We start from the raw sequence: 23432 nt of genomic DNA on the forward strand, positions 1-23432 counted from the left end.
AGTCTTCCCTGTCTTGCCTTATATAACTCTCATGTTTTCCCCTACCTTCTTGAACATATGGAGTTTATAACATCTGGCTTTATTCAACTTCAAATATACTCAAATTTATTTATTTTTATAATTTAATAATTGCCACTTTCACAAACAATGCCACTGAGCACGGGAATCACCTATCAACTACCAATCATGTAAATCCCTTTCTACCAAGTCAGACCTGCTACTGGTCCTCACAGCCTGCCCTGCCTGAGAGCTCTGTGGGTGTTTTCTAGGAGCAGATGTGCCTATTTCCTCAGTTGGCTATACCTGCAAGTCTCTTACAATAGCTGCCTTTACTGTCTTGTCTACTAACTCTATGATCTGTGTCATTTTGGGGTCGGTTTCTATTGACTGAGTTTTCTCCCCATTATTGTTCATATTTTCTAGCTTTTATGAAAGCCTGATAATTACTGAAAGGATGCCACACATTGTGAGCTTTACATTGTTGGGTGTCAGAGTTTGTGTATTCCTTTAAATAGCTGTGAACTTTGCTCTGAGACACAGAACAATCTGATCCTTTCTAGACATACTTTTAAGCTTTATTAGGCAGATCCAGAGCGGCTCTTAATCTAGCGATAATTTGGCCCACTACTGAGGTAATACCCTTCTGGGGATTCTACTCGATGCGCCATATGTCAGGAGAACTTCCCACTCTCACTACTGGGAATACAAACCATTCTCAGTCTTTTGTGAATCTTGCAACTGTTTTGTCTGCTAATCTGTTCTTCGTCCCTATGTTAGATAGTTTCCTCACATGAATACGCTAATCATACTCAGCTAAATTTGGGGAACCTTCTGCAGATCTTCAATGTACTCTCTGCGTGCAGGTCTGTCTCTTTGGCACTGTCTCACAAAGCCCATCTACCTCAGCATCCCTGAACTCCGAACTCTATCTCTACTCAGGGGAGCTGCCAAACTTTATGTGCAGCGCTCCCTGAACTATTGCCTGGAAATTCGCTCCAGATATTAAGCTGAAACAACTATAGTGCTTGCTTCACTTCTTTCTTTTTAGTCAGGGATCACTGTCTGTACCCCTATTGTAAATGTCTGAAAACCACTGTTTTCTATATTTTGTCCTGAGTTTTCATTGTTTAAGCTGAGAGAGTAAATCTGGTCCCTGTTCCTCTATCATGGTTGAAAATGGTAATCCTCTAGGTACTTTGTTAGGACCTCTCTCAGTATACAGCTAGATATTTCCATCACAAGCTCTACTATCACCACCACCATTTTCTTTATTACCATCAGATCATCATCATCATCACTATACTAACATTTTGGAACACTCACTATATGCTAGAGGATGTATTATCTCATTTAAGATCCACAATAATATTAACTTTCATTTTACAGAGGAGAAAATTAAGGCTGAAAAAGGTTTAAGTAACTTGCCCACATGACATGGCTGGTAAAAATGGTAGAAATGACATTTGAACAGAAACATTCTGACTTCTGATGTTGAAAATTATAGTGAATAAAAATTCTGGAGGAAGAAGGTACATAAAGCCATTTGTGTCTATTTTGTTACCTTCAGCAGACTATGCCCTTTGTGATGTGGATGTGTTACACACACAGGGAAAGCAATGACTAGAAACAGAAACATGAGATATTCCAGTGACCATAATTCGTTCAATTAGAAAATTACAAGATTGTTCTCAGAACTTCTTCAATAATAGATAGGAGCTATTTTTAAAATTTAAAACATTGGTTTTATGTCTCTGTCTATATATTTTTACCCACACATACAATAAACAATCTAATACACATAAGGAATGCTTCCTTTGTTATTACCATAAAATATAGTCAGGTCAAATTATATAGAGAACTCCCTAAGAATCTGCATGTGGTCAAGTGAGTAATAAAATTCAGTTGGCCCACAAAGCTGGAATGGTAAAAGCAGATATAAACTTAAATTTAACCAGGGAACATTTTACTCATCCAGTAAAGGCTTGGTTTGGTGTAGTTCCATTTGGCCAACTCACTTATAAAATGACTTTTTCATGTTAAAATAGCTAATACTCAATACCTCAAGTCACCGATGCTTGATACGCTCATACTCTAACAACTATAATTGAAGTGCCTTGGTTAAGTTGTAGTGTTCTGACTCTTAGTCACAAATAGAAACTCTTGGAACACAAAAATGTCTGCTACCATCCTTATACTATCTTAGTAACTGTAAACGGTGTATTGTCACAGCTCAGCATTTCTAACAACAAAACATAAATGCCCACCTAGTTCTTCGAAGAATCTAGTGGGGAGAGGTTAATCAAAGAACTTACATGCATATATGCATGATCCGTGGACACAGATGATAGTGTGGAGAAGGCCTGGGGGATGGATGTGGGGTAGGAGGATGAATCGGGCGAAAAGGGGGGACATCTGTAATACTTTCAACAGTAAAGATAAATTTTTAAAAAATAAAATCAAAAAATAAAAACATGGGTGGCATTAAATTAATTCCTTTGGGTGGGGCACAGGCAGAACTATTTCTCTTCATGATGTTTTCTTATCTTTGGTATTTGGGACCCGTATTTTTTTTATGTCCTTTCTGAAATCTCAAAATTTCTATCTGCAAATATTAGAAGATAAATTTATGTGAGTTTAGAGCATTCAATGCTGTTTTGTTGGGCTTTAGATATTTTCCATGTGAAGATTTACTAATTGCAAACCTTCTCCCAATGCAGTACTTTGGGCATATTACAATAATACATCTGTGCTTAGCTTACCCCTTTATAAGTAGAGGGGTAATTATACAAAACAATTGTTTTCCTGAACTGTTTGAATTTCTTAATTCAATATACAAAGGAAAGGCAATCATAAAAACCAACCAGTACCACCTATAGGTACCAGCTGCAGCACAAAGTTGGAATGGATCATCAGTTTCCCTTAGTGGCCAAGTAGCTCCTGGCCGCCCCACGCTAAGGCACTGAAAAGCGGTGAGGGAAGGTATCGATTAATGTCCTAGCCATCCCTTGGGAGAGCCTGTTTATCTTATCACAACCTATATGGCCTCAAAGCACGAGTATGCAATGCTACCACTCATTTCTCAGAGCCCACCTTTCTAACTTTTTTTGAAAGGGAGACCTTTATCAACAAACCACACAAACCCACCATTAGGCTCTTTTTTGTTCCCTTTTTTTAAATCTAAAGTTTTGAGATCCTCCTTCTCCAGTACTATAAGTTGGCTCCCCACCTGTTTAAGAAACTTAGAGAGAAATGTCACAAGTCTATGACAAACACTGGTAATAAAACCATGGCCATTCATGCCAGTGAACATTAAAAAATAAAAGCTAGACTCCAAAGGGGAAAAACTCTTGAGAAGTGAGTTTGCAGATTTAGGTAAAGATCTCACAATATGGCACTATTGTTATCAAACGGGAAACACCTGTTTCTCAGCGCTCGGTTGTGAAATCTGCCATAAAGAGGAGCACTTGGGGATCCTTTATGTTGCTGTGCTTCCTGCTGTTTACTCCCAGCACAGCCCGGTTCACTACCTTTCTTGTGAAGCTATTTTCCAAACTGTTTCCACAATCCTACAAAGCAAGTACCTTAACTTGAGTTACAGGGCTGGTCCCTCTCTTTTCATTTTTTATCCCAGTAGGTGAGACTGCCCCTGCTGTGTTTGGTGGCTGTGGAGTTGATGGCATCTTTGCTCCAGGTGACACCTGCATGCTGGCCAGCTGAGCCGCATAGAGCTGCTGCAAAACAGGGAAGACAAACATTATCTCTTTAAATGCAGCTGAAATGGAGTTTCAAAAAAAACTTACCGTATTGTTAGATAACTGTTTCTCTGACAGCCTTGCGATTGCTCTTTCACTATTTTTCAAAAAGGAAAATAAGAGAGACTAAATAACGCAACAGAAAAAAGATGAGTGCTGGCACAGGGGTCATTGTTCCGTCCCTGGTCTTTTAGGCAATAACTTTATGGACTTGCTAAACAAAGGACTTGCTCGCTCTAGAGCTCAGTCTCTTCAATTGTACAAAAAGGAATTTGACTAAATGGTCTTTAAGATTCTTTCTATCACCTAGAATCTTTATTAAAAGTTCTTTAAAAGTTGGTATGTCCATTCTTGTAATTTTAATATTCATAAATGAAGAAGCTGATCTGAGCTTTCCTAAGGGTTCCTGCAAGAACATTGTTTTTATTCAGTGCTGCCCCGCTTCTCTGGGAATGCTGATCCTTCTGAACGATAACAGTGCTGCCTTCAAGATCCCTGTGGCCCAACAGAAGTCTCTCTTTTTTCAGGGCCTCATTTCTAGGCAGCGTATAACACAATCCTCAAGGGAATATAGGTGGATTCATGACAAAAATAATAATAAAACCAAGCTTCTTTCTTGTAGCACAGGATGTTAAATACTTAAATGTCAGTTTATTAGGTTTTGGGTGAAACTGGTGACACATGAACATGTAGATCTGCTAGGTGACCAGAATTCAGATACTTCAATCTTAACAATATTTAATGCTTGAAAATGCCACTCAAATATTTTCTTGTTATCATCAAGATTAAGCCATTACATTGATAGGCATATTTCTATCATAATAAATTGAAAGCTTCCTATTTTCATCAACCACAGAGAAAATCACTCCAACTTTGCCACACAGTAGGGGAGAAAAAACAGGTGGTTTGTATGTAATTTCCAGCATTACTATCATTCAGATGGACAAATAAAAAAAATTACAGTAATCAAAAACAGACCTTTCAGCACATGTAATTAAATGAAAGCTTAATAAAGAATAATTTGCCAGAGCCAGATGTGCTTATGTCATGATTGTTGCTTTCTTTGGAACAATTTTTCTAATATAACAAGCCTCTAAAGAAATGAAAGTTTCATAATTCTGTGTGTGCAATGACTCAGTGGCAAGAAAAATTCACAAGTCAGTCAAGCCGCTAAAACTTAGGGGAATAAAGGGGGCCGTCCTTTCTGTTTCCTTTTTACTCTGGTGTACCCTTTTTCTGTGAAATCCAGCCAGGTGTCTTCAAAGGCAGGCCAAGGGAAGCTTCCGAAAACTTCCCGCTTGGATTAAGCCAGTGAAGAAAAGTGCTGTGCGGAAGAGTCTCGAGATGGCGAAGAATCGAGAAAGCGTTGACTGTGCAGTAGCGGGTACCATGACCAGTATGCCCTACTGTTGAGTATTAAAGAGTCACGAAATCCTAGGGAGCCAAGAGTCCTTAGGCATCAGTTATGCCTTCATTTTACCTCAGCAATTCACAAGATCAGAAGAAAGTCAAGTATCACGCTCTTCAGACTGAAGACTTCAGGTTTGACTTCGACAAAAAGAGCCCCATTCGTTAACTAGATACAGGCTTAGCCAACAGTTTCACAGCTCACCTTCTAAGCTAACATTCATTGAATACGCTTTACACACAAGGCTGTGCGGCAGGCGCTAAGGAGCACCGGGTCTCGGAGCCGGCCAGCGACCATGCCGATGTGAGACGCGGATCCCTAACGCGTGCTTGCACTTTCCATGTGATGCCTGTCACATTTTTCAACCTGTGCTTAGTTATGCACGTGTCTTACCATCTTAGATACACTGTAAGCTTATTGATGTCCTGATCAACCTAATTATTTTTGAATGCCAACCATCAACAATAATGCCTTACAAATAAAAGATAACCAATCGATATTTTCTGAATACTGACTATTTTATTGGAAAAGAGATATTCTCTCCCTATAAATGAGGCAACAGAAGTGGTATATGATTATATTTACTATTATGTAATGAATAATTTTATGATGTTGAGTTTAAAAAAGAAATTCAGTGCAAATTAAATTATATTGTTTCACAAGAAATGATTCATTTGAAGTCGTTTGTTAAAATGTTGACTAGAGAGCTGCTCTGTTTGCTAGTTTCACTGACCTGTCAAACTTTTCCAGCACAAATTATACTGCTCTAGCAGTAACTACGGAGTAGGACCAACTTTTCTTCTCAGTCCAGTTACTTATAAATTTAAAGTTTCCCTAAATGCTACCATGTCCTTTTTTGAAAGAAGATAAACTATTAGTTATTCAAATAATTTTAGTTAGAAAACTGCTTTACAGACCAATGGTTTAAATGGGAAGAAGGTTAAACTTTGATTAACTATAACATAAGAGTTTACAGCATGTAGGATACTCAGATCATAGTTCATAGTTGAATGATGATAATAATGAATATTCATTTCCAAACACGGCTGAGGTTCAAAAAAATCAACAGTGTAGTAAAGCCCCTCACAGGCTTATCCAAAGTCCCATAAACATTTAAACTCTGGTGAAGTGTTTTTGTAAATACAGATTGTTCCATTTCAATTTTGAAAAATGCTCAGTGATTGTTTGGGATACTGAACTGTTTCTTTATCTGAGATATATAAAATAAATGCAGTGCATACGATGTTAAAATGAGCCTAGCCAAATATTTTTTCAAAATTATAAAATCACTCACATTTTATAGGAGCACTTTCAGAAATGCATGTACTATTTTACGGCTAAAAATATTCCACCTATTTTATGAGTTCAGTTTTAATAAAGTAGTCAGCATTAAAATTTTGGTAAGCTGAACACTGACATACTTGGCATCAAGCAATGAAAGAGCCTTAACAGACCATTTAGTCTAGTCTGACCTCCTCACTCTACCGATGAGCTGAGGTCTAGAGAACAGGAGGAGCATGCCTGAGATCACATAATCGCTCAGTTCTAGCTCCCACTTCAATGTTATCATTAAAAGTACAAATGGATATATGATGAACCAACCTTTGCACAATTGATGAATTTGTTCTATGACGGATCTTTATTAAGTGCTTACTATTAACTAAACACTGTGCTAAAAACTAGAGGTACAACAACAAGCAGCTCAGAAATAATCCCTACCTTAATGGAGCTGGAAAGGGAAACATATTAAATAAATGCCTAGACAGTAACTATAAATTATGGTTAAGATAAGTGCTGAGAAAGAAAAATACAGAATGTCAAGAGACCATCTAATAAGGGTATTTAGCATAGTCTGGAGGATCAGAATAGCTTCTCTAAGGAAGTAACATTTTAAGTAAGAATTATCCAGGTGGAAAGCTTGATAAAGAACATTTTAGAAAGAAGAAACATCAATTATTATGGCTTTGAGGTAGAAAAGAGGCAATATTTTTGGGGAACTTTAAAAAGGCCAATGTGGCAAGATTGTTGAGTGAATGCAGAGTGGCCCGAGAAGAGGTGAGAGAGGAGCAGGGCCTTCTAGGCCACATCAATAATTTCAGACCTTTTCCCCAAAGTGAAGTATCTACAAAAACGAATGAACTGAAACCAAGACACAAAGAACCAAGACACTAACTCATTGACTAATCTTTTAAATACGTTTCAGAGAGTCCTATGAAGGTCTCACAAATCCACAAATATACGCCTCCAATAGTGTTTCTAGCATTCTGTGTCCTGAGACTAGCCTTAGAGGATACCTATCTTGCATTTGGATCCTTGTGACACTTTAGTAACTAAGCCTGCTTAGATTCAACACAAAACAGTAGGTCTTACCAACCAAACTCAGCCTTATGGTAAAATTCTTGAGTGTCTTCAAGTACGCACACTGGTCTACGGCCAGGACCTAAGAAATGTATTGTGTCAGAGTGATTTTATAACACTATTGTAACTGGGAAGAGAGGCATGCTTTGCCCTCAAAACAGCTAAATGCATGCCAAAGTATAATGGGTGGTGTCACAATGTATCTGATATTTACCATAATGTGAAATATATATATGTACATATATATTTATACCTGCTTTCTATGATAAAATCATGTACTATCTCCAATGGAGAGTGGAATAGAAAAAAAGTACAAGGCTTTTTCTTCCCATAATCATGATTTTTCACATAACCAGTCATGTAGTCATACAAACATCACCCCCATTCATTCATGTGTTAATTCAACAAACATATTGGGCACTAACTCAGGTACTGTGCTAGGTAATTTTCATTTATTATTTAATCTTCAAAATAACTATATAAAATAGGAAAAAAGTGTCACTTTTAAGCCCATGTACTTTCTGCTTATGTAAGATAAAATTAAATTATTTTAAATAAGCTATACAGTGAATCACAATGAAACCCATTTCCTATCCCTAGCCACAAGACAAGGATCATTGTCCAAGAAGAGAGATTCTGAATTTGCTGCTGTTCTGAGCTCTCAAATAGCAAACTATATTTCCAGATGTCTTACAGCTACTTTCCCTAAAATGTCATTTCACAATCCTCAAATGGAGACCACCAGCCACCTAGAAGGAGTAAGAGGCATAATTTTGATCTAAACAACTCCTTTCTCCAACCAATCTCTAAGCCACAACAGAAGACACCTGAAATACCCTAGTGACATGTATTTAATAGACTGATAAAGTAAAAAGAACTATGCAGAGTATGGGTAGAAATAGGAGAACTTGATAAAATGAACACTAACAGGGGCTTTAAATTGGTACCAGCATGCTCCAGAATAGGGAAACCAACAGTAAAGAAAGCAGGTACAACTTCACACTGGATTCTCTTTGGAGTAAGTTCTCCTGTGTTTTGTCATTTCAATTAGAAAGGGCATTTTTAAGTGGCCTGTCAGAATCTGGCCCAGAGAGAAAGAAAAAAAATTCCCCCTCAAATGCAGCTTGCCTATCGGGAGATTATAAGGAAAGGAAGAGAAGGGAAAATGCCTTCTACACGAAGAGATTCACAGATGCTCCCGAAAGATTTCAACTCTTCCCTTCACTCACCCACCCGCTGGGCTCCCACTCAGCGTGGGGAACCCCAGCAGAGCCGGGTAACTGCACCCTGCTCTGTGCACCAGGCTCTGCGGAAAGAAACAGGCAGGGTCTCGGGGGGGGGGGGGGGGGGGGGCAGGGGGCGTCTTTAAGGAACTGCCATTATTTACTTGATTGAGGCTGCCTGACTCCAGGCCGGGCCCGGCTCGGTTCTCCAGAGAGATCCCGGGTTTGGAACCTTCTCGAGACAGTGCAGACAGCCATGCCCTGCCCACCGGGCGAGGAGGCGGAGGAGGAGCGGGGACAGAGGTAACCAGCGGCCGCAGTCAGCTCGCTCAGCACGGGGAAGAAAGTGTGTCAGGAACAAGCCATTACAAACTGCAGGCGGGCGGGGGAGAGAGCTTAAAAATAATTTGAAAGATCACAAATACTTTTACTTCTCATAAACCTCCAATGTCAACAAAATGATCCAGGAAATATAGCTGCGGTTTTATGGAAGGAAAGAACTGAAGTCCTTGTTTTCAGCACAGAAGGTACTTGTTTAGCTGTACCCTTAATACTTGACGCCGAAGAAAACTGGCTGTAGATAGGAGGTGGGAGAAGGAAAGGGGAAGAACTGCCGCACCTCTCATATATTGGGTTAATTTCCAAGTCAATCTCCTTGCCACCCCTGCATTTTTTCTATTGCCTTATTATTTCTCCTTTTTTATTAGTCCCTCTTATTTCTCATAATTCTACTCATCTTTTGAGTCTCAGCTCAAAAATCGCTTTCTCCTTAAAGCTTTATCTGACCATTGCCTTCTTTGTGTTCCCACCATATCACATCCTCTATCTCTGTGTACTTAGGAACTTTCTTCCCCCACCCCCAATGTCTTTCTCTACCACCAAATGATGAGTGCCTTAAGGCAAGGTCTGAGTCCTATTTGTTCTTATGTCTCCAGCACCTAACATAATGCCTGACATTTAATAGGTGCTCTGTTAACACTGACAATTAAAACCCTTCTTTTTCATCCTTGCCTTTATCTGCTTGAAACTGCTCTCATTTCTGCCCACACCCTTCCTGAGTATACCTTTCCTCACATCCTCTCGAAAAAAACCCTGGAGATGGAGGTCACCTTTCTTGGTTTCTGTCTCCTTGAACCTACCATGTAGTATACTGGTAACACAATGCCAGCAGAAGAAAGAATTGCAAACATCATCTAATGCAATCCCTTTGCTTCCCAGGTGAAGAAAACCCAAGTCTAGAGGGGGAGGAAAATGATCTGCATAAGAATACAAATGGCGATAAAAAAGCTGTGGGACATTTACACCGTGGAATACTACGCGGCTGTAAAGAAGAAGGACGTCGTACCCTTTGGGACAATATGGAAGGACCTGGAGAATATTAGGCTAAGCGAAATAAGCCAGGTAGAGAAAGACAAACATCACATGATCTCACTTATATGTGGAATCTAAAGAACTTAATAAACTGATGAACAGAATAGATTCAGTGACATGGAAGCATAGACGAGACTGACTAATGTCAGAGGGATGGAGGAGGGTGAAGGGGGAGAGATTAACCAAAGAATTTATTTGCACATGTGCACAACCCAAGGACATGGACAATGGTGGGGAGAGGAACTGGGGAGGGGGTGGGGGAGAATGGGTCATTGGGGAGAAAAAGGGACACCTGTAATATTTTTAAAAAAAGAATACGAACTGTGAGCAACAGGCAGAGTAACGCCTGAGCCCAGGTTCCGCTTTCCCAGTCCACCATTCACAGGGATGCATTTATCCCTGTCTTCTGCTCTCTTAGGGAAGTGATACAAATAGAATTTGTACATTCTATCAGAGCTTTTGGGTTGAACTTCAAAAAAAGAATGTTTTTCGACCTTAGGATTTAAGAGAATTTTATCCGATATGTACTTGAAAAGTAATCATTGGGCAGCTGAGAATGATTTACATTTTAGAATTTTATTTTAATATTTGTTTTTAAATGTGCACACTTTAAAATGCAACCATAGTAATTAGGTTAAGGTAATTATAATCATGTTAAGGTGTTTTCAGATTTTTAAAATTAAAGTTTATGCAAATACACATAAAGGGACAAAAATTTGTCTTAGGTGAGAGCAGACCTATTTCACCTCCTTTGAGATTTCTGCCATTTGCATTTCTACCAAAGCCAAAGGAAAAATGGGACAAGCATTGACTATAAGCCACTGGAGAGCCAGGACCTGTTTAATTCATTTCATTGTCCCCTGCAGCAGGCTCAAGAATGTCAAGTAAAGAAAAATGAATTGAAAAAAGTTTTCTTGGCTAGAGATCCTCTAGCCTATTTCCCAAGCACAGAGTAGTTTGCTCCTCTGACATAACTTGTGCTAATGGGGGAGTGGAGGAAACACGTAGGGTATGGAGGAGAGGAGAAGCTGGAGAGAGAGGGGGGGAGAGAGAGAGGGAGAGAATAGAAGAGAGGCTCAGGTCAAAGGTCCTACCCTTACATGAAGAGAATTTAAAAAAAAACAAAAACATGGAATCCATCAGGTAACAGAGCACCTAGTCTGCTATAAGAAAAAGACTCAAAATTCATTCCTGAATTGCACCAGTTAGTTGGAACGCACTCACAAGAGCTCTTCCTGACGGGACAGAGTTGCACACGCACATCGCCAAGAATAAACAGCACAGCACCCAATAGTTTTAAACAGGAAAACGCAACCTCTCTGTTTCTTCCAAGCATCTTTCTTTAGGGTGCTAAATAAAATAGGTAAATACATAATGCTTTGTTTACAGACAAAAAAGTCCAGTCATTGAAACAAGGACTAATCTGGTTCTTGAAGCAAGATATCTGAAGAGGTGATAATGGGGGCAGTTGGAAATGGGCATTAGGGGGCTGGATCTGACTGTTTCCTTCTGTTTCCAAGAGCTGGGCGGGCAGAGCTGAAGAGGCCCAGCCCTCTGACTGTGCTCCAAGTGGTGCAGCTCCCATTCGTAACGCTCCCTTAACTCTCGGTCACAAAGCCGCAGCTCATCAAGGAAACCTTGAACAAGTGCATCTTGACTCTTTTAATAAGATACAGAAACTCATCAATGAGTCTGGAAGTTGGATTTGGAATTTAAACGTGATTTCCTATAAACTAAGCCACAGGGACATTTTCAATGGGTATATGTATTTGAGTACATGTGCTGAGTTCAGTCAGTTACTTCAATACATGGATATATGTCCGGTTCCCAATATTTAAAAGCACTGTTGACTTGTAAACCAAAAGGTGAATTTTGATTCAAGTTCACTGAAAATTTACTTACTGAGTGGCCACAACAGGCCAGGTACTATCTAGGAAGAGAGAAGTGAGCAGAGATTTTGGGGAAGGGAGTGGGAAACAGAGGACAAATAAGCACAGAGATATGTAATTCCGGCGGTGATAAGTGCTATGAAATATAAAGTGATCAGGCATATAATATGGGGAAGAGAGAGTTTTTAAATATAGAGGAAATCAGGAAAACATAAAGAAGGAGGCAATTGAGTACACACCTAAAAGGTGTGAGGGAGTAAACCATGTCATTATCTGGGGATAGCGTCCCAGGCAGAGGCAAAAGGCGGTGAAAGTCCTGAGGCAAAGGTGTGCTTGTCCTTGGAAAGTCAGGAAGAGCAAGCAGGCCGGTGTGGCTGGGGCAGAGTGAGCTGGGCAAAGGGTAACAGGTCAGGCGTCCAAAAGATAGCAAGGGGCCGGATCATGCAGCCTTTATGTACTCTCGAACGGACTTTGGATTCCATTCTGAGTTTCTGGGTTTCTAGGAAACACAATTACAACAACATGGCAGACCTGGAAATCCCTCAGCAATACCCACAAGAAAATCTGGAGCTATGCCAGAGCTGCTTTGCCTTGGCCCATGACGACTGCCAAGAAACCAGATGCTGTTGCTTGAAAAATATTCTACAACTGCCCGGCTTCAATGCCCTTCAATTTCCACCCATAATAAAGCCTCCCAAACAACACAGAATGAAGACAAATATGGGTAAGTATGCAATGGAAAAAAAGTTTTTACTCAAATTGTTAAAAATATATATATTTGGGAAAACGAAATTGCATGGGAGTATAATATTTTCTAAAAGCTCTTTTTAAACTTTAATCAACAGAACAAATGTTGCAGGTTGGAAATAAACATGTTTAGTATATGAAAATTATTTTACTGTTTTTAAACGAAAATTGGTTTTTAATTTCTCAGGAGACTTTGGAGTCATGAACACAAGAATCATGCTAATAAACAAAATTCATACCTGTGATGAAATGTACAGATGTATTAAACAGAACCTCCATATTAATAATATTAGCATGAACTGTGCGCGTCTAATAAATATTGAGATAAGGATGTATTTTGAACTAACTTTTAAGTGATCAAGTAAAATAAACAAGAAATAACGCATGACATCCTCTTATTACTTTCCTCTTATATTTGCTTCTGTATTTTTTTTTAATTCAAAAAAGTGTTTTCCCTTACTTCAGAGGCACCTCCACTGTCATTTTTTAAACTGCAAATTATCAGTATTGCCAATTGGAGAACTTCAGCATATTTTACAGTATGTAAATACACCATCTGTATCCTACAGTAATACCCATGGCTTCCCCCCTAATTAGCAGAAAGGAATGATACTTTATACGTAGCGGCCAGAGTAAAAGTCATTCAAATCGTGTGTAACAAGCATACACAGTTCTTTATTGTCACTAGATGTGATTCTGATACATATCTCAATAATCCACCTTGAAAAATCCTTACAGCAGATGAAGCTGGTAAATGTTAATATAAAGGACCGAAGAACAAAGTTAGAAAAGTGAGGTTTGCATGTTGCTCAGAGAGGCAGCGTAGAATAGTGATGAAAGTGGACACTCTAGTCAGAACCACTGTTTACTATGATCTCGGGCAAGTTATTTAATCTCTCTGGGCCTTAAATTTCCATATCTTTAAAATGGGAAAAAATAATAGCACCTACTCCAAAAGATTGCTTAGTATGTTAATGCACACAACCTACTAAGAAGAGGAAACAGTGGAGACTCAGTACTTGCAGGCTCTTAATCTTAGCAGTATATTCTTTTTTCAGAGCCGTTACTCTGAAGATCTTACTCAGAAAAACATTTGGCATTTGGATTTACTTTAGCAAAAATTAGGGATACAGAGACAAAGAAGATATGCTGTCTTTTAGGAACTCACAGCAAGAGCAAGAGGGAGACAGAGAGAGAGACACAATATCATGAGCGGTGTAATGGAAGGATTTACAAATTACTGCTGAGACACCATCACTGGGCACAATAAGGTGTTTCCCAGCTTTACTGACAACACTGTGTAAGTTGTACGACGTGACGATTTGATATATGTATATACTGTGAAAGTGACCACCACAATATGGTTAGTTAACGCACGCATCATGATTAGTTTTGACTGAGGACAGTTAGGTAGCTTTGCTTACACTGAAGCCCTGGAAAGACACCCTACATTAACTAAAAGTTTAAAAATAATCCAATAAAATTATTAAGGAAAAAAAAATCCTGAGCAGAATGGACACCAATCCGCTGAAACGTTTCATGGCTAAGCTAATAGTTTCTGTTCTGCTTTTAGTAGTGTCTCCCCCTCTCAGCCCCTCCTCTGGGATAGTGCCCATAGGCTGTGCCCCATGGAACTAAAAAGTTCACACTACGACCCAAAGAGGCTTTGAGAAAGCCTTACGATTTATAAAATGTGCCACTTCTCTAGAAAGAGGGCAGCCACCCTTGGCTATTCGTGTAGGGAACAGAAACTTTGTTTTGCTCTTGTTTTCATTGTCCATTGTTCAACAGAAAAAGCCTTTAAGCATTTAAAGTCCTAATTGGGGGGGTTCGGAATTTCAGTATCTCCTCTAAGCCTACTGTAACACCCTTAGAAAACTCACGTTACATGATGTAAAATCACAGCTTTAGTTTGTTAAGAGGGCATAATTCCGAGTGGACCATGGAATATTTATGTCTCTGTGCAGCTCTTTGAAGGAATGATCTTATGTTTTTGTGCCTGTCGTGGGTCAGAGGTTCAAATCAGCACTTCTTTCTGTCACTCCTTATATGTTTTACTATAATTTACGACTCAGCAAGAGGACTCATAAAACAAAAGTGTCTATTTTATTTCAGCAACTAATTCTAGTTAATCAAAGATTTCCAGCCAAACAACCCAGCATGAAACTCTGCATGGAAAATATGAGGAGAACAAAGCATTTTGTCAAATAACACATCTTGTGATGTAAACACATATGTCTCTTAAAGGAAATTTTATCGTTTCCACATTATCGGCATACAAAAGACGCATTCTTGTCGCAGACCTGGTGCGACTGTGGAGTCATCGTCATTGGAAACAAGAGCCTGATTAGGTTCCCACACAGATATGAATAGACTTTCCTTTTTTAGTGAAATAGCTGCTTTTATTCCTTTTTAAAACAGACTGGTAATTGTCACCCTAAAAACACTGAATTGTACTAGGGCAACATTTGTTTCTGCTCTTTTCTCCCATCCTTTTAGAATCAGCCAACAACATTACTGTCCCTTCTGGTTGGTCCCCTTCTGGAAAGTCTGAGTTAATCCACAGCTGTGTGAATGTGAAAAGGGGACACAGCAGGCTAAGTCTGTTGGGTCTCTTGTCTGCTAATAAAGTGCACAGTCTGCAGGACAGATGTTAAGAGGATCTGTTAAATAAGTCAGTGGCAGAGATCCTGACCTCTGCCAAGGAACATTTTATTATTCCAGAAAGGGGCATAATTGCAAGGCATTAACAATTAGAAGAACCATAGCTTTCCTTTATAGATTTTTACTCCTTGCCTCATAATTTGTCTGAAATATAGTAGCAAGGCCTACTCACTGAGAAGCAATGTGCTAAATATGATTGGGCTCAGTACAACCTGCAGATTACAAGATTTCCCCAATCCCAGAGAAATGGTTGAACCTTGGCTTTCCTTCCATCTTAAACAGTTTTGTTTATTCTGTGTGTATCATTACACTATTTGTACAGTTTCACTTGCCACAGGGTACCATTGTACTAAAGGGACTATGAATCTTACCAAACATAGTTCCCTAACCAGTAAATCTAGTGTAAGGGGAAATATAAACTAGAGATCAAATTAATAGAGGAATATCACATCATAAAGTTGTTCACTGTGCCTTATACCACTCGGCCATTTACGGTGTGAATAAAATCATGTCTACCACATGCACTGCAAACTCCCAAGTGTGGTGTAAAAGGCACTTTGTGACCTGACCTCTTGCTTACCTTTCCGATCTCACCTATGAGTGCTCTTGTGCACTCAGCCTGTGCTGGACTGCCGTTTTCTGAATGTGCCACACTATTGCTTTACACCTATAGTCCAGCTGTGTCCTTTATCCGGAGTGCTTTTCTCTTCTCTGTATCTCTGCCACTCTGCATCCTTCCCCCATAGACCTTATAAACTTCCACTCTCAAGATTCAATTTTTAACATCACTTCACCCATAGAGCTCACCAGTATTTCCCCAGGCACAACTTAACACTTCCTCCTCCCATATAATTTTTACTCATCTATTTTAAACAATTACCACACTGCTTACTAGACTGTGGGCCCTTTGAGGGCGGGGATCAAGTTCTACTGATCTTAGTATCGGGCAAATAGAAGAGAGGGCTTACTACACAGCAGGCACTTAACAAACATTCGGGGACTTAATGTGTGACTGAACTACTGAAATGATTAGACCTTTTTCCATGTAATAATCAATCATATAAATTAATGTAAGTCTATATTCTGGCCTCATCACTACCACCAGTACTGTTACGTGGTCTTATTTTCATATGCCGGATTTTGTTCTTTTAAAGGATAATCTTCATTAGGTTGGTACATTCAATTCCAAGAGATGTATCTCTACAAAACCTCAGGTAGAAACATGAGATACACTGTCCTCTTGGCCATCTGTTTTAGTTCCGTTCAATTCATCCAAAATTTATTTACAAGACACAGTCAAATTTAGTTCTTCACACCATTGCCTCACAATTCTGTGCATCCTAACGCAGGCCACTTACAAGCTGTGTGGCTTTGGTCAAGTTAATCCATCTCTCTGGGCCTCCGTCTCTTTAACTGCAAAACCAAATGATTCACATAATACTTGACAGTGTGCAAAGCACTTTTCATAGGCATTTTTTAAATTTATTCCTTACAACTGCCCTGTGGGGGTATTATTCCTAATTCCATTGGTTAGAATCTGGGTATAGGAATATTAATTTGCTGAAGCTCAGGGAACCAGTGGAAGGGTTAGGACTTGACCCCCAAGGACAATGAGCACCTTTTCGGCTCAAAGTCTACGCAACTTTACAATCTCTATTGTCTATTTGTGAAGGTTTTTCTTTCAATATGGTGGTATCTTTGTAGAAAGTCCAGTCTAAAGCATCTTAGTCGCTGTCTGATGATCACTTCTTGCTAAAGAGTACTACACTGGGCCTCACGCTTTTTGAAGTCAGGAGCAGTCATCAGGCATAGGTATTAGGACAAGAAGTTTTCAAAGGGCCCGTTCACAACCAGCTTGGTCAATCAGTAACTGAGTATATTTATATACACATATAAAAATGATCAGCCCTATGTTATCTGTTCTTATCACTCTGAAGTATTGCTCATTTAACTGATTTCCTTCCTAGAATATTACCATAAAGAGGCAGGAACTTGCTTAGCTTGCTTAATAGAGTACCTAAAGTATCTAGCACATGCTTTAAAAATATTTGTCAGATGAATGAATGAATAAGGGAAATAAGGGTATGGAGAGAAATGATGTTTATAGAGTATCGACCGCGTAGCAAACATTGTGCTAGGCAATTGCTTACATTACTTCATTTAATAGTCACAATATGGGAGGTACCATTATCTCCATTTCACAGATGAGGAGACTGAGGTTCAGAGAAAATGGACTGAAGTTCACATACTCTTAACTGAAGAGGTCTTGTGGAACTGAGCACTGCTTTCTTGAAACCTCCAAGCCATTCACTATTGTATAGATGAAAAACATGTCAGGGAGCAAGCTCGCTGCTAGATTAAAAGCAAGCACGTTGTTCCAGTGCTTGGTGGCCGATCACCACCTGATGGCACCCGGCCATTTTCCTATTTCGTGATGAGGGATGTCTGTATGTGATGATAAGTGATTCATAATCAGGACATGGGGCAGAAGTGGCCTAAACTCAGAAACTGTAAGGTTGGATATAAATCAATTATGTATGACTATTTAGTTTGGCAACTAAGAAGTGCCTCTTTATTGAAACCATTGCTAAATGGAGGGAGAAGTGACGGCCAGGCCGCCGCGCTCTCAACAGGCCTCTGGCTCTGGTTCTCACTTGCCCCGGGTCTGAGCTGCCCACTGGGCTGTGTGCTCCCTGGGGAACTGGCCCGGGGCGCTGGGGGGACACGCCGTGGGACGTGAGGAAGGTGTGCAGAGCCAGCGGCTGGCAGGAGCGCTCGGGAGGACCCCGACGGCCTAAGGAGCCCGCACGGGGGCAGGCCCGGGGTGAGGAGGCTGCGGTTAGTGACGGTGGCTGTCTCTCCTGCCTTCTTCCTCTTATTCTCTTTTAAAACCTTACTTGCTTTTTTCGTTTTAAGCAGACCGAGTGATAATCCATTGAGGATGCAATCCTAAACCGCTTTTCCTACAGAGTTTTTAAACTGGGCCTCTGAGAAGGAGTTTGATACAATTCAATGACTGAAGTAATACCTCTGTCCATTTGAGCATTAAATGGTCCGTTGAAATACAGCTTAGTTAGAGGGAATTTCAGAAAACAGTGCTTTCTAATTTTTAATTTTTAAATTTCTCTCCCAGTTGACTAGAGCAGAGCTTGGAAAATGCAGCTCAATCACTTCCCATAGCCTCTGAGGTCAGCGTCTCTCCAGTGTTAATTAAATATAACCCCCTTAGAATACGAGAGGTTAAGTGAGAGCAGCGCAGCGTTCTTCTTCAGTATATCAACTGTGAGCACAAATGGCCATAATCTTCTTATAAGACTTCTCTGAGCAAAGGTCTCACTAATGAAAAATTATAAGAGGAAAAGCAACATAATGTGACAACTGTTTATCACAAAATGCATTTTAAACTACCCATCGTCACATCCATTGTACTTAAACAACACATATCATAAAGGAAATTGGGGTAACAGATGGTTTCAGCTCTGGGTAGCAAATGCAGAGCAGTTTGCAGTGTGATAAAGTGAAACTATAAAAGTCAGTGTATAATTCAGTCCATCACTTACCTAAAAGTCTTCCTTCCCGCAAGTAGGAGAATTTTCCTCTAGCAGCTAAAGTATTGGTGTATTTTCTCTTTTTAGCAAATGCTATATCTTCGACAGTACAACTTGGCCAAACTCTAAAACTGGAAAACTGCTGAAATAATGGTTCTATACTAGCCGTTTAAATGAGAAAAGTCTCTTTAAGTGACTGGGCTTATGGTTCTAAAAAGCTTCATACACTGTCCAGAGCTATTTGTAAGTTAAATCGTTTAAAATAAAGCTCTTTAATACTCTATAATTAGTCTTGTCTCTCTGAACATGACTTTACTGTAAATGCTCCTTCCTGACTCTCCTATTGTCCCAAGATTCCTGAGAAGAAGGCAGCCAAGCGATAATTCAACATTATTGCTGCTTCGGTGCACTAATCGCTTAAAGAGCAGCAGAGACTCCATGCTCTCTGCCCCCCGGCTCCCGCAGCCTCCTGGCCTGAGGCAGGCGTCCTGACCCAGCCCCAGCCAGATGTCAAGAGGAATCCCCAGCTCCTGGTGCAGCAGGCGCTCCGTTGCGGGATGGCCGAACATCTGCTTCGTCTGCTGGCATGCAACCTGCTGAACACGCTCAGAGGGCAGCGAGGGCCAGGGATGGGCAAGGGCACACTCCCCAGCTACTCCAGGAGACTCATCAAACTTTGAAATTATAAGACAGCCCCAGAAACTCTCACAAGAATAGAGCTCTGGCATTCAGCAGAAACATTTTAAACACTTCCCTCAGAAAAAACCTACAGCATAAGAGATTTCATGATAAATCTTCTTATCCTTGTTAAATTCTATTAGGCTTCAAGTTTCTTCTGGGCAGTTAACTAGAAATTTGGAAAATGCACAGACTCTTTGGGATCCTGAGAATGTCATGTTGACTTTGAAAATTTTCCCTTTTATAATTTCATTAAATTACTTTTAATTTACTTGAATATCATAATAAGAGAATAAGTGAAGCAAGGGAGCTTCTAAATGACTGTCTTTGTTACATATTAGTTAGCACAGTTTAAAGCAAAGAATCCTGGTCAAAAAGTAAATTTTAAAATACACTTAAACCAGGGGTGGGGAACGTCCAGCCCATGAGCCAAAATCATTTGGTCTGGCCCTGCCAAGGTCTCACAAAGAGAAGCAGTTCCAGCCATCACATTAGGGGTAAGTTAAGTAAATGTTTGACCAAATAAAGTAGATAATTTTGTATGGCCCGAGAATGATGTTATAAACATCCAAATGGCCCTCGGCAGAAAAAAGGTCCCCCACCCCTGAGTCTTAATCCATCTATTATAATCCTGTTTTGTTTAATAGATTAGTAATTTGATCCAAGTCACCTACCCATCTGAGCCTCACTTTCTTCTTCTAAAATATGGTGATAATATCAAAGCACATTTATTATACACTTTATATATAAATTGTTTATTAAACTGTAAAAGATTATATAGTATGTATTATATATGTATGTATACATACCTATGCATATAAACGTATACATATATAACATTCATACTATTCTTATATCTGTTTTGTTTTGTTTTGTTTTTAGAAAGAAATCAAAGCTTCCTTTGTATTATCCAATTCACACAGCAAATACAGGTTCTCTGCCAAGAATGATTCCACTCATCCTATGGGATCTCAATAGTATCCTATAAAAACTAATGAACAGCTCCCAGGTCCCCACCAAATTTCATATTTACTTCGCTCTGAAAGATAGACTTTTATACTACAACAGTCAGAAATAATATTCCTTTACTAAAAGCCAGGGTATACAGTTTGCTTAATACAATTGAAAAGAGCCTGAGGAGAATTGTGACTGTTCTAGCCTAAAGTGACTGGCTAGAATAAAAGGCTTAGTTTTGAAGATCAAAATGAAACTAAGAACTGAGGCTAAACAATCAAGTCTCAATTTTTGAAAATCTGCCCACCCAGGTTCAGGTAAACATGTAGGTAGGTGGGATATTTCTGTTAAAATGAGTAAGATTTGTAATCTAAGTCTTTATTATATTTTCTTTATTATATGTTCTTTCTATTCTATTTTCTCTTTGCCACACAAGGAAGTGAATTCCACGAGAGCAAGGGCTTTGTTTTACTCACTGATAATTTCACCAGTATCTAGAACAGGTTTTCTCACCCTCAGCACTACTGATTTTTGGGCTGGATGATTCTTTGCTATGGAGGTCTGTCCTGTGCATTGCACCCCTGGCCTCCAGCCACGAGATGCCAGTGATACTTCTATCCCACCTCGAGTCATAACCATCAAAAATATCTCCAGAAACTGTCAACTGAACCCCAGGGGGCAACACTGCCTCCAGTTAAGGACCACTGGTCTAGAATAGTACCTCGCACATAATGGGCACTAAATAAATATTTGTTAAATAACTGAATGACTAAATTTATTGTTTGAATTTTCATACAAACTTTTTCAAATATACTGAGCATGATCATTTATTTATAAACTTCCTTTCAAAAAAAGATTTTTATATTACTCTAACACACACAAAGTGTTATGTCATTGTAACAATCATATTCAAAGTTAAGTATAAGTTCAAGTAACAAAAATTTTATTCCTTTATTTTAAAGGAATAAGCTAATTAGAGTAAAAATTGATAAAGATCCAAATAATGGCTATTCTAAGGTTAAAAGCAGCTCTATTTCAAACTGGCTTCAAATGACCACTGTATGTTTACACTCTGTAGGGTTTGAAGCAGACAACACCTATATACATTTTAAGTAGTAGAAGTTTTATACATATCTATCATTTATTTATTTTGGTTTTAGTTCATGCTGCTCAAGGTCAATAGCATTAGGGAATCATTGACGAGGTACAGAAAATCATGATCTAGGTTAATATATATATCATGATATCAAAGGTTGGTTGCAGGTATTAAGCTGACTTATTCTTTAGTTGGAAACTGAAGTGAAGCATTTTCTAAAACACTAGAATGTTTTTCCTCACCCGAGAACATGCTTATTGATTTGAGAGAAGAAGAGAGAGAGAGAGAGAGAGAGAGAGAGAGAAACATCAATCGGTCGCCTCCTGAAACATGCCCCAACTGAGGATGGAACCCACAGCCTAGGTATGTACCCTGACTGGGAGTCGAACCCACAACCTTTTGGTGTACAGGACGACACTCCAACCAACTTAGCCACACGGGTCAGGGCAAACACTAGAATATTTTGCTTTCTAACCTTCCAATATATCCTAATCACATCATGTCTCTGATTTTCAAGGTAGTTCATTATACCCCATACAGACATAGGGTGCATGGTACCAATCGAACAATACCTCAGAACTCCAGTATGGTAAAAATAGGAATAAAAATACCTGTCACTATTGTAGAACACATTGCCTCTCACATACAGTCTATTTAAATACAAGTATTCACACACTGGGAGCTCCCTGTTGAGTGGCTTAATTAGTGAGGTTGGAGCTAAATGAATGTTGGTGAAAATTTATATTAGGAAAGATAGAGGACTGCACTGATTTTATAATTCCAATGTCCTGGGCTCCTACTAAACCATCCCTGTGAGTATAGCTGAATATCCCATCAGTCAAATAACTTAAATACAGTGCTTAACAGGGCTTATGGGAAAAGAGCTGTACTCTCTCAACTTTCAGGTATTACCTTAAAACCAACTGAAAATCCAATTTCTAAAAGAAAATCCATTTTATCTAACTTTTTAATTTGTGGGTAGGTATAAGCTTATCCTGTGTCACTGAATACAGTAAGACGGATTTCCGAACACTAGGAAGTAACCTTCGTATTTTGCACTCTTCTCTGATCTGCCTCTATTTCTTTTACTGCCGTAAGGATTCACCTGGTACCTGCTATTTTTCTTAAGAAGGCTACCTAGAAATGAAAAGTGGTTTTACATAAAATAATGCTTCCTAAAGAGAGAGCACTTGGCTGAACTTATCCAAAAGAAAACAGTTTTCAAAGAAGCATGGGTCCCAGCTGGTTCTCAAAGACGAAATTCATTAATTTACCAAATACTGTACCAGGCAATATTAGGGATTTGACAGTAAACAAAAGAAACAAAAGTCCCTGAATTCAGTGACTTGCATGGTGGTAGATTAGAGTCACCCATCAGAAGCACGTTAGGCAGCAAAGCTAGAGCAGGACTGACTGCTTATTGGGATGTTGGAAAGTATTTCCCTATTTTCATTATTTTTCTTTTCTGTGGAAATCTAACACATACCTCATAATCCCATTTACTATTCACAAAAACCCTGAGAATAAATATCCACTTTTTACAATGAACAAACTATAAAAAGAAGGTAATTTGAGACCAGTACAGGACAACATGGCAAGTAAGTAATAATGGAAACTTTAATCCAATAAACTGACTCCAAAGTGGAGCTCACCCATTAGTCCCCATCTCGTGGGGTCCTAGCTATAATGGTCCCCCAAGGCCCATCACACTCTCAAAGCCCAAGGGGGTGAGGGAAGGCTGATT

At 39.3% G+C, this 23432-nt stretch overlaps 1 protein-coding gene across 35 annotated transcripts in view; it reads right to left on the reverse strand.

Annotated features, from left to right (window-relative positions):
- SOX6 (SRY-box transcription factor 6) overlaps positions 1 to 23432 on the reverse strand; it is a 512419-nt gene that overhangs the window by 75439 nt on the left and 413548 nt on the right. For 33 of the 35 annotated variants that reach the window (XM_081154523.1, XM_081154504.1, XM_081154513.1 and 30 more), the window contains one exon: positions 3582 to 3731. In XM_081154523.1, the coding sequence (XP_081010649.1) occupies positions 3582 to 3731 (150 nt within the window). The remainder of the gene's footprint in view (positions 1 to 3581; positions 3732 to 23432) is intronic. The other 2 variants (XM_081154521.1, XM_081154530.1) reach the window with 1 other exon arrangement.

The sequence above is a fragment of the Miniopterus schreibersii genome (assembly GCF_964146895.1).
Source record: "Miniopterus schreibersii genome assembly, chromosome: 12".
Taxonomy (NCBI): domain Eukaryota; kingdom Metazoa; phylum Chordata; class Mammalia; order Chiroptera; family Miniopteridae; genus Miniopterus; species Miniopterus schreibersii.